At 46.9% G+C, this 12500-nt stretch overlaps 1 protein-coding gene across 1 annotated transcript in view; it reads left to right on the forward strand.

Annotated features, from left to right (window-relative positions):
- Positions 1-5452: 5452 nt before the first annotated feature.
- Positions 5453-12500, forward strand: part of LOC123490645 (low-density lipoprotein receptor-related protein 1B-like) — a gene marked incomplete at its 3' end in the record, with an annotated part of 20079 nt that continues 13031 nt past the window's right edge. Inside the window, exons 1-6 of the mRNA XM_045220551.1 lie at positions 5453-5596; positions 5790-5915; positions 8931-9050; positions 9538-9666; positions 11364-11424; positions 11722-11862. Coding sequence (XP_045076486.1) covers positions 9021-9050; positions 9538-9666; positions 11364-11424; positions 11722-11862 — 361 coding nt within the window. The remainder of the gene's footprint in view (positions 5597-5789; positions 5916-8930; positions 9051-9537; positions 9667-11363; positions 11425-11721; positions 11863-12500) is intronic.

The following is a 12500-nucleotide window of genomic DNA, read 5'->3' on the forward strand; positions in this document are numbered from 1 at the left end:
AGCTTTTTCCACGTTGTAATGACGCTCCAGGAGAGTGAGGATCCATTTGCAGTTTTATTACAATCTGGGTCGTACAAACAGGGTCAATCGCCAGCAGACACAACAGTAGGGATAAGGCAACTCGTAATCCAGGTACAGGCATAAGGTCAGGGCAGGCAGCAAGCTTACAAAAATCAGTCCAGTAAAGAATATAGTCCAGGGCAGGCAGCAAAGAATCAAGGAGGGAAAAACAGTCCAGAGTAAATCCACGGGCAGACAGACACAGGCGAAAAACGCTCAGAAATGATCACCAGGGTAAACAAGACTTCGCAAAGAGAGAGAGTTTGAGAGCACCTAAATAGTCTACTGATGGGAGTCAGGTGCAACGGTAATCAGAGCCAGGTATGTGGGAAATGTAGTTCAGGGGTTTAATACTCAGGAGAGGGTTCCCTCTGGTGGTGAGCAGGAGGAACAGCGGGAGTCTCGTTTGTGACAGAGCCCCCCTGCGAGCGGCTCCTGACGGCGAAGAGGCGAACGACGCCGGGGTCTTCCTCGAGGTCGGGGGGCCGGTTTCTCCGGGTGCGTCCTATGGAACTCAGTCATGAGTGCGGGGTCGAGTATGTCCTCTGTATTAACCCAGGATCGCTCTTCCGGTCCGTACCCTCCCAATCCACCAGATATTGGAGGAGCCTGCCCCGGCGTCTGGAATCGAGTAGATCTCGAACCTGATATGCCTCCTCGCCGTCCACCAAGATGGGTGGGGGCCCTGATCACTGGTCTGCTCCTCCTCCTCCGCTCTCGGACCACCAGCGGGTTTGAGAAGTGATACTGAAAAGTGGGAGAGATACGATAATTAGAGGGTAATGCCAAACGGAAGGAAACTGGTGTAATCTGTTTAACAATTTGGAAGGGACCTACATACCTGGGACTGAGTTTCTTGCAAGGAAGTCTGAGGCGTAGGTCTCGAGTGGATAGCCAGACCCATTGACCTGGAGTATATTCGGGATTGGGGCGACGGTGACGATTGGCCTGCAACTTCTGTTTCCTGACAGCACGTAGCAAGTGGGTGTGAGCCTGACTCCAGATGTCTCGCTTCTCTGGAGCCAGTCGTTGACAGAGGGTACCTCGGTGGGTTCCCCTGACCATGGAAATAGGGGAGGTTGGAAGCCCATGACACATTGGAATGGAGTTAGACCGGTGGAGGGTTTCTGGAGTGAGTTCTGTGCATACTCCGCCCACATGAGGAATCGACTCCAGTCTGCTTGGTTCTGATGACAGTAGGCTCTGAGAAACCGGGTGATCTCCTGATTGAGGCGTTCTGTCTGACCATTAGATTGTGGGTGATATCCTGAAGTGAGGCTAATGTTGATGTTGAGTTGTTGGAAGAATGCTGACCATACTCTGGATGTGAATTGGGGCCCCGGTCCGACACGATGTCCTCAGGCAGGCCATAGAAGCGAAACACAAGGTTGCACATGAGTTCGGCTGTTTCCAATGCTGTGGGCAGTTTGGGAAGTGGAATCAACCGGCAGGCCTTGGAGAAGCGATCTATGACAGTGAGTATTGTGGTGTTCCCATTGGACTTGGGAAGATCGGTAATAAAGTCTATGGCAAGATGGGACCATGGTCGGTGGGGAACTGGCAGTGGTTGCAGTAGGCCCGATGGTAGTTGTCTGAGATGTTTGCTTGTGTTACAGGTGGTGCATTCGTTAATGAATTTTATTGTGTCTGCCCGCAAGGTTGGCCACCAAAGCTGTTCTGAAGCAGGTGAACAGTGGCAGCGATTCCAGGATGACCGGAGCTGAGTACGGAGTGAACTTGCTGTAGCACTTTCTGACAGAGATCCTGAGGTACAAAAAGTTTTGTTAGGGGGCATTCGGGAGGAGGGGTCTTTTGTGAATTGGCCTGGGTGAGCTCTGTCATGATGTCCCACTGAATAGGGGCCACGATTAATGACTCAGGAAGCAGGGTTTCCTTGGATTCAGTGGGAACTACACCGTCGTGTTGGCGTGATAATGCGTCTGCTTTGGTGTTCTTTGAACCGGGACGATAGGTAACGGTGAAGTCAAATCGTGTAAAGAAGAGAGCCCACCTCGCTTGTCTGGGATTCAGTCTCTTGGCAGATCGCAAGTATTCCAGATTCTTGTGGTCAGTTAGAATCACAAACGGGTGTTTAGCTCCCTCCAGCCAATGACGCCACTCCTCCATAGCTGCTTTCATGGCCAACAGTTCTCGGTTTCCGACGTCATAGTTCTGTTCGGCTGGACTAAGTTTGCTGGGAGTAATAGGCGCACGGATAGAGCTTGAGTGGGGATCCGTGCCGCTGTGAGAGGATGGCTCCAATGCCCGTATTAGAAGCGTCCACCTCAACTGTAAACGGGATTTCAGGATTAGGGTGGTGGAGGATGGGGGGCAGATGTGAAACGTGACTTGAGTTCTGCGAAAGCCTCCTGTGCTGTAGTTGACCAGGTGAGGTGTGGCGCATTTCTCTTAGTCATAGAGGTTAAGGGGAGAGGCTACCGAGCTGAAATTCCTGATGAAGCGTCGGTAGAAGTTCGCAAATCCCAAGAAGCGTTGTAACTCCTTTAAGGTTACTGGCAGTGGCCAGTCTAGAACGGCCTTGACCTTCTTCTCGTCCATGGCGACTCCCTCCTGGTTGATGATGTAGCCCAAGAAAGACGTGGAAGTCTGGTGAAATTCGCACTTCTCTGCTTTGGCGTATAATTGGTGATCAATGAGTCGTTGTAATACTGTTCTCACGTGTTGCACGTGTTCCTCATAGGTGTTGGAATAGACGAGAATGTCATCGATGTAAACAATTACCCAACGATTAAGCATGTCCCGAAAGACGTCATTGATAAACGACTGAAATACGGACGGACTATTGGACAGCCCGAAAGGCATCACCAAATACTCATAGTGCCCAGTGCTGGTAGAGAAGGCTGTCTTCCATTCATCACCGTCCCGGATGCGAATGAGATTGTAGGCGCTGCGGAGGTCCAGTTTGGAGAAGTACTTGGCTTTGCGGAGTTGTTCTAGGGCAGCTGGTACCAGCGGTAAAGGATATCGAAACTTGACGGTGATGTCGTTGAGACCCCGGTAGTCGATACAAGGGCGTAGGCCACCGTCTTTTTTTTAACAAAGAAGAAGCCAGAGGCTGCAGGTGATGTCGACGTTCTAATGAACCCCTTCGAAAGTTCCTCCTCGATGTAGTTGTTCATGGCTTCTGATTCGGGTTGTGATAGGGGGAAGATTCGGCCCTTAGGTGGTGTTGTGCCTGGTAATAGTTCGATGGAACAGTCGCTTGATCGGTGGGGGGAGTTCCATCGCCTTGGTCTTGCTAAAAGCTTCGATGAGGTCAGAGTATTCAATGGGAAGAGTGGGGAAAAGGACCGGCCTCGTCCTTTAGCGTGACGGTCTGAATGGAGAGTGAAGGGCTGCCAGTTAAGCAGTTGGAGTGACATGACGGGTCCCATTTGATGATACGACCCTCCCTCCATGAGATGAGGGGATTATGTTGACGTAGCCAGGGAGTCCAAGAATAACCGGGTTATGAGGTGATGAGATGACGTAGAAACGAATTACCTCAGTGTGAAGGGGTACCGGTCTGTAGTTGAAGGTCCACGGTGGTGTGCAGGACCCTCCCATCGCCGAGAGGCCGTCCATCTAGCGCCTCCACTGCCAATTGAGAGTTACAGGAGATTAATGGGAGTTGTTGTTGTTGGGCAAACTCGTGAGACATAAAGTTCCCGGCTGCTCCTGAGTCTAATAGAGCTGATGTGGATATATGATTGCCCTCTAGAGATAATACTATAGGTACTTTGATGCAAGAACTGGAATGATGTGCTTGAACACAAGGACTCACCGAAGAGGGATTACGAGGAGGTGGTCTTGTGGGGCAAAACGCCCTCAGATGGCCCGGTTGACCACAATAGAGGCAGAGATGTTGACGTATGCGGCGTTCTCGTTCTTCCGGAGTCAGGTGAGTATATCCGAGCTGCATGGGTTCAGTTTGAGACAGAGTGACCGGGTATTGTGTGCTGGTGGGTACCGTTCTGAGTGGACGACGTGAACGAATCAGATTGTCAATCTGAATGGTTAGTTCGATGAATTGATTCAGCGATTTCCCTTCATCTCGGCAGGCCAGTTCGGATTGCAACTCCAAGCTGAGTCCCTTGCGAAAGAGCAGTTTAAGTGTGCTCTCCACCCAGTCGGTTTGAGCTGCTAGAGTGCGAAATGTCAAAGCATATTCTGCTGCGGTATTCCTGCCCTGGCTCAACGCAAGTAGTCGGTCATCAGCTCTCATACCTCCCTCCGGGTGTTCAAATATTTCCCGGAAGCGTTGAAGAAAGGTACCAAACGATGGAAACGCAGTGCCATCCTCTCTCCAAACCGCCGTCACCCACTCTAACGCCTTGTCAGCGAGGAGTGAGCATACCAAGGAAATCTTGCTGGCATCGGTGACATACATAGCTGGTTGTTGATCAATGAATAATGAACATTGCAGTAGATATCCCTTACTTTTAGTTGGGTTGCCGTCGAACTTATCAGGGAGAGCCAGACGTGGGTTAACTGTGAGTGACGGTGGTGGAGAAGCGCCCACACTCGCGTTCGGTGGAGGAGGGGCTGGGTTCGTTAGCGACACAGGCAACCTCTGTAGCGCCCTGACGAAGTTCCTCTGTTACTGTAGTTAAATGGGTTAGCTGCTGTTGATGAATGGCGAGTTGGTGAGCTTGAGGGAGATCTCCGTGGACATCTGAACCAGAGCTGCTGGATCGTGTGTCGGCGAAGTCTTCTGTAATGACGCTCCAGGAGAGTGAGGATCCATTTGCAGTTTTATTACAATCTGGGTCGTACAAACAGGGTCAATCGCCAGCAGACACAACAGTAGGGATAAGGCAACTCGTAATCCAGGTACAGGCATAAGGTCAGGGCAGGCAGCAAGCTTACAAAAATCAGTCCAGTAAAGAATATAGTCCAGGGCAGGCAGCAAAGAATCAAGGAGGGAAAACAGTCCAGAGTAAATCCACGGGCAGACAGACACAGGCGAAAACGCTCAGAAATGATCACCAGGGTAAACAAGACTTCGCAAAGTGAGAGAGTTTGAGAGCACCTAAATAGTCTACTGATGGGAGTCAGGTGCAACGGTAATCAGAGCCAGGTATGTGGGAAATGTAGTTCAGGGGTTTAATACTCAGGAGAGGGTTCCCTCTGGTGGTGAGCAGGAGGAACAGCGGGAGTCTCGTTTGTGACACACGTAGCTGGTCTGTAGGCTAGCCTGATCGTGTGTTATTAATGTTAGATAATAAAAAAAGAAGGAAGATCCGCACCTCGGAATTTGAAGTTATTTTTCATTGTTATTAATGTCAGGACACTACACTATTATAGATAATACAATGTATAGCCAGGAATATCAATCCCTAACCTTAGCCTTTGGATATGCCGGTCGAATGCCCACTTCCTCTAGGCAACACAGGCTGCTTGGATTACTACAAGCTGGGGGTGAAGGAGACAGTGTTCGTCAGCTGCAACTCTACCTCCCTCTGTGTCCACCCCTCCTGGATATGTGATGGAGCCAACGACTGTGGGGATTATGCAGATGAAACCAACTGCCGGAGTATGTTTTTTTCCTTCCTTTTTTTCTGTTCTGTGACGCTAGTTCTGTCGTCTACTGTTGATGTGGTCGTGTACCAGACAGACACCAGGCCTAGTGGAATGCATTTTAAGATTACATTTGAAATAGTCATTTGAAAATAGTCGGCCTCATAGTTTATGTACTAACTGTATCTTGGCTTCTGGTTTCTCCCCAGCTCCTTCCCTCAGAAAGAGATGTGAGGAAGGCCATTTTGCTTGCCCCAGTGGAAACTGCATCCACACTGTCTGGCTGTGTGACGGAGTGAAAGACTGTGAAGATGGAGCAGATGAATTCCAGTGTGGTATGATATCAGACATATTTATTTCTATAATATTTATTTACATTACATTTATTTCAGCAAGCACATTGCACTGATTTGTATCCACTGACACTGATGAGAGAGAGAGTCTAAATTATTCCAATTAGGAACGGTTGGATCATTATGTTGTAGGGTACATCCTGCATGAAATGTTGACATACTGCTGATTTTGTATGTTTGCCCACTGACAAAGAAATGATCAGTCTATAATTTTAATGGTAGGTTTATTTGAACAGTGAGAAACAGAATAACAACAAAAAAATCCAGAAAAACGCATGAAAGAAATGTTATAAATTGATTTGCATTTTAATGAGGGAAATACGTATTTGACCCCCTCTGAATCAGAAAGATTTCTGGCTCCCAGGTGTCTTTTATACAGGTAACGAGCTCTTAAAGGGAGTGCTCCTAATCTCAGCTTGTTACCTGTATAAAAGACACCTGTCCACAGAAGCAATCAATCAATCAGATTCCAAACTCTCCACCATGGCCAAGACCAAAGAGCTCTCCAAGGATGTCAGGGACAAGATTGTAGACCTACACAAGGCTGGAATGGGCTACAAGACCATCGCCAAGCAGCTTGGTGAGAAGATGACAACAGTTGGTGCGATTATTCGCAAATGGAAGAAACACAAAATAACTGTCAATCTCCCTCGGCCTGGGGCTCCATGCAAGATCTCACCTCGTGGAGTTGCAATGATAATGAGAACGGTGAGGAATCAGCCCAGAACTACACGGGAGGATCTTGTCAATGATCTCAAGGCAGCTGGGACCATAGTCACCAAGAAAACAATTGGTAACACACTACGCCCTGAAGGACTGAAATCATGCAGCGCCCGCAAGGTCCCCCTGCTCAAGAAAGCACATATACAGTGCCGTCTGAAGTTTGCCAATGAACATCTGAATGATTCAGAGGAGAACTGGGTGAAAGTGTTGTGGTCAGATGAGACCAAAATCGAGTTCTTTGGCATCAACTCAACTCGCCGTGTTTGGAGGAGGAGGAATGCTGCCTATGACCCCAAGAACACCATCCCCACCGTCAAACATGGAGGTGGAAACATTATGCTTTGGGGGTGTTTTACTACTAAGGGGACAGGACAACTTCACCGCATCAAAGGGACGATGGACAGGGCCATGTACCGTCAAATCTTGGGTGAGAACCTCCTTCCCTCAGCCAGGGCATTGAAAATGGGTCGTGGATGGATATTCCAGCATGACAATGACCCAAAACACACGGCCAAGGCAACAAAGGAGTGGCTCAAGAAGCAGCACATTAAGGTCCTGGAGTGGCCTAGCCAGTCTCCAGACCTTAATCCCATAGAAAATCTGTGGAGGGAGCTGAAGGTTTGAGTTGCCAAATGTCAGCCTTTAAACAGTAATGACTTGGAGAAGATCTGCAAAGAGGAGTGGATCAAAATCCCTCCTGAGATGTGTGCAAACCTGGTGGCCAACTACAAGAAACATCTGACCTCTGTGATTGCCAACAAGGGTTTTGCCACCAAGTACTAAGTCATGTTTTGCAGAGGGGTCAAATACTTATTTCCCTCATTAAAATGCAACTCAATTTATAACATTTTTTACATGCGTTTTTCAGGATGTTTTTGTTGTTATTCTGTCTCTCACTGTTCAAATAAACCTACCATTAAAATTATAGACTGGTCATGTCTTTGTCAGTGGGCAAACGTACAAAATCAGCAGGGGATCAAATACTTTTTTCCCTCACTGTAGCTCAAGGTGGCCAAATATAATGGAGAATTTCTAGATTGTACGATTTCCCCTTTTGTCCAGTATCCCCTGTTGTGTCTGGTCAATACATTCGGTCAATACGGCCAGATGAGAAGATAAGATAACCCAGTGTTGGTGGTTCGTTCGTGTGGGTCATTAAAGGAAGCAGTGAAGGGGTGTCTCCTGCTGAGCCAAATGCTTCCATCCCTGATTTGACCCCTATGTGGAAATCTCCCACAATCCCTGCTCAAAGACCCTACTGAGGAATAATGACGGGAGGAGATGTTTCACTCCTGCTATTGGTTCTTCAGCGCAGAGCAGTGGACTATGTTGTTGTAACCCAAACAGAATAGCAATAACAAATATACTATTTCTATTTGTTGTGGATTTAGTTGTTCTTGTGATTTTTTAAGTCCCTCTGGGCAGCAATGCTCATCGTCTGTGTATTTGAATGAGTCCCAGCCAGTAGCGGTTGGATACACACACAGTGTTGTTGGTGCCCGCTGTTTGTGTGGCTAGTTCACACTGACCTTGTCCATACAGCCACACAGTCATTGTTAATGGTTGCTCTCTGGCTGCCCAAGGAGCAAAGGAAGCAGCTCCACAGTGTCATTATAAAATGTATGTGGAATGGAAACAAATAAACAAACAGACAATTATTATCTATCTCCCTCTCCCTCTCCCTCTCCCTCTCTCTCTCTCTCTCTCTCTCTCTCTCTCTCTCTCTCTCTCTCTCTCTCTCTCTCTCTCTCTCTCTCTCTCTCTCTCTCTCTCTCTCTCTCTCTCTCTCTCTCTCTCTCTCTCTCTGCTTGCTGAGGCTGAATTGTTTTTACCTCACTTGGCACTCCTTCACTCCTTTGTACATGGTTAGAATGTAAGACAAGCATTACCTTGAAAGTGCTTACGACTGAGGGAATGGTTTTGCAATGTTGGTGTATCTAATTTTACAGATGACATTGATATAGTGATACAATTTTCCACCTGCATTAGAATAGAGATTCGCTTCAAAATTGTTTACCTTCACCTCCATATGTAATATTATTTTCTTCACCTTTTCTGTACAAAGGCCTACCTTCTTTCTTGCACAGAAAAGTATGTGACTGGACTACAATTTCACATTACTCTATAACCTGGGGCCATTGGATTTGCGCACCTACACTGCCGTACTAAATCATTAATTTATCACTGCTCTCTACATGGTTAATTGTGAAGATGTTTACATGCTTCCTGTCCCAATGAAATACCATATAATATGTTATATTTCATTCTGTCTAGACTTGTCCTGCCTGTGGAACCAATTTGCCTGCTCTAAGAACAAGTGCATAGCCAAGCAGTGGCTTTGTGACGGAGAGGACGACTGTGGGGATGGACTGGACGAGAGCGCAGAGATCTGTGGTATAAAAACACGCCTGAATTTATTTACATTATGTTGACTCAAATGTGTTTATTCTCAGAGAGAATGTAGAGAACAGCCATAAATCAACATCAAAGTGACAGGGAAAGATTAATAAAGATTAAGATGAATTTCATATATTTGAAATTTTATGAGATACATCATTGGTGGAGATATATGGATGAGCAATGTGCTACAAACAGAGATATGGATTTGATGTTTTTCAGTAATATTCGCACAGACTCTTCAGAAAGTCTTGTGAATATCTATATTTCTAGTACTGTAATTGTGCAGATTCTGTAGTCTGAGTGCCAGTCTGTTTCAGCTCTCTTGCCATATCCTTGTCACTCATTGTTATACCAAACATGTTTGGCATGACAATTCCTTAAGGAGTTGGCAAGAGAGCTGAAACAGATTGGCACTCAGGCTAAAGATTCTTCAGTTCAGTAAAATAATATTTTGACCACGACTCCTATTGTACATATCCAGGTACGGCTACCTGTGGCCCAGGGTTGTTTAGTTGCCCAGAGTCGTACGCCTGCGTCCCCAAACACTGGCTTTGTGATGGGGAGAGGGACTGTCCAGATGGGAGTGATGAGCTCTCTGCTGCTGGCTGTGGTAATATTATTGTTCTGAAGTTCTCCAACAAAAGTAACAGTCATAGTGTAGTCACTCCCTTTTCTAAAGCACATATGCTAATGATATGTGTCTAACAGTGTAGTCCAAGTCCCTTTTGTAAAGCACAAATGTCTCAATACATGTTTGTCATAATGTATTGTCCTCTGAAGGCCTCCAACCCGAAAGCACACAGACAGAGTTTAGTAACTCAGAATCCCTTTTGTAAAGCACAAATGTCTCAATACATGTTTGTCATAGTGTATTGTCCTCTGAAGGCCTCCGAACCGAAAGCACACAGACACAATTTAGTCCCATTTGTAAAGCAAAAATGTGTCATTACATTTCTGTCATTGTTTATTCAGAATCCCTATTGTAAAGCAGAAATTACTCAATACATTTCTGTTATAATTTTTTTTTTTAAGTAAAATCGCCCTTCCATCTTCTACAGTACTGTAAAACCGCATTTCACCTTGATGCACATACACTACATGGCCAAAAGTATGTGGACACCTGCTCGTCGAACATCTCATTCCAAAATTATGGGCATTAATATGGAGTTTGTCCCCCCTTTGCTGCTATAACAGCATCCACTCTTCTGGGAAGGGTCTCCACTAGATGTTGGAACATTGCTCCGGTGACTTGCTTCCGTTTAGCCACAAGAGCATTAGTGAGGTCGGGCACTGATGTTGGGCGATTAGGCCTGGCTCGCAATCGGCGTTCCAATTCATGCCAAAGGTATTCGATGGGGTTTAGGTCAGGGCTCTGTGCAGGCCAGTCAAGTTCTTCCACACCGATCTCGACAAACCATTTCAGAATGGACCTCGCTTTGTGCATGGGGGCATTGTCATGCCTTCCCCAAATCGTTCTCCTGGTATCCGCCAAACCCAGATTCGTCCGTCAGACTGCCAGATGGTGAAGCATGATTCATCGCTCCAGAGAACGCGCTTCCACTGCTCCAGAGTCCAATGGCGGCGAGCTTTACACCACTCCAGCCGACACTTGGCATTGCGCATGGTGATTAGGCTTGTGTGCAGCTGTTCGGCCATGGAAACCCATTTCATGAAGCTCCCGACGAACAGTTATTGTGCTGACGATGCTTCCAGAGGCAGTTTGGAACTCGGTATTGACTGTTGCAACTGAGGACAGACGATTTTTACGCACTATGAGCTTTAGCACTTGGTGGTCCCGTTCTGTGAGCTTGTGTGGTCTACCACTTTGTGGCTGAGCCGTTGTTGCTCTTAGACGTTTCCACTTCACAATGACAGCACTTACAGTTGACCGGGGCAGCTCTAGGAGGGCAGAAATTTGACGAACAGACTTGTTGAAAAAGTGGCATCCTATGACGGTGCCACGTTGAGAATCACTGAGCTCTTCAGTAAGGCCATTCTACTGCCAATGTTTGTTTATGGAGATTGCATGGCTGTGTGCTCTGTTGTATAGACCTGTCAGCAACGGGTGTGGCTGAAATAGCTGAATCCATTATTTGAAGGGGTGTCCACATACTTTTGTATATATAGTATACCTTGTTAATAATGTCCACATTCCTATAGAAGTTCAGATCCTTTTTGAGAGAGAAATGAGAAAATCTCAGGTATTTATTTAACAAATTGGCCCTCCACATATTTCCTAACACAGCCCCCAACAACACGTGCATGGAGGGCATGTTCCAGTGTCGTAATCAGGTCTGCATCCCACAGCGGTTCGCCTGTGACCATGATGATGACTGTGGAGACGGCTCCGATGAGACTCTGGAGTGTGGTAAGAACCGCCCCCCCCCTCTCTCTCTCGCTCTCTCTCAGATGGTGCTTTAGTAAAGTTTGTCTAGGGAGTTACTCTTATGGAATATTTAATATGGTTGTATTTTTCACAGTTAGCTAGTGTTCTCATAACATTAAGGGTTGCAATAAAGTGGTATTAAATGCTCTGCTATACTGCCTGGTATTATATTTGCATAGTAGTCAGCACTGCTTGATATCCAATCTCACTTTCTCTATTCCTGCCCGTATTGTTGTGTTCTGACTGGACATCCCGCCTCTTGCCTCCTGTGTCCTACAGAGTATGGTTCCTGCAGTCTGGGGGAGTTCCACTGCACAGATGGCCGCTGTTTACCCAGAGTCCAGTGGGAGTGTGACGGCCATCCCGACTGTCTCGACCAATCAGACGAGCTGCCACACAACCCCAAGTGTTCCGCTGCAGGCAAGCCTTTCATCTGATACTGTGTGTGTGTGTGTGTGTGTGTGTGTGTGTGTGTGTGTGTGTGTGTGTGTGTGTGTGTGAGAGAGAGAGCGAGAGCGAGAGAACAGAACAGGGACAGACCCCCCCAGTCTCACCATGTCCCAGCTGGTTTTAGCCTATTATAAACATGTGATGCTCATACGCCTGCTGTGAACAGGGCTGATACAAATTGAGTTGATAACAGGGCCATGCTCAGACCTTTCAAGGGGCAGGTGCTCAAAATGAACCCACCGGCACCCGGTTTACTGATTGTGATTTATCTTCAATGCTCTTTTATAATATAATATTCATAATCTTCTGACTTATGATATATGGGCTGGCTGGCTAGTAGCTTGTGTGGATATTTTTAGTATATGGTGGTTAGCTCAGGCAGGTCACCGTGATTCAAGTCAGTATTCAACGTCCATCCATGTCTGAGGACGTCGGGAGATGCCGTGGAAACTGGCCACTAGGGTTAACAGTGAGCGCTGTTACCTTGAAGTAGGCGTTGTGGATGTGGATGGCAGATGGGCGTTAGCATCCGCCTCTGGTTCCAAAGAGCCCAAAGGTTGCATGTTCAAATCCAACGAAGGTTGTTTTTGATATTTTTGTTTTAAGCC

Source organism: Coregonus clupeaformis, unplaced genomic scaffold, assembly GCF_020615455.1.
Source record: "Coregonus clupeaformis isolate EN_2021a unplaced genomic scaffold, ASM2061545v1 scaf4266, whole genome shotgun sequence".
Lineage (NCBI taxonomy): Eukaryota > Metazoa > Chordata > Actinopteri > Salmoniformes > Salmonidae > Coregonus > Coregonus clupeaformis.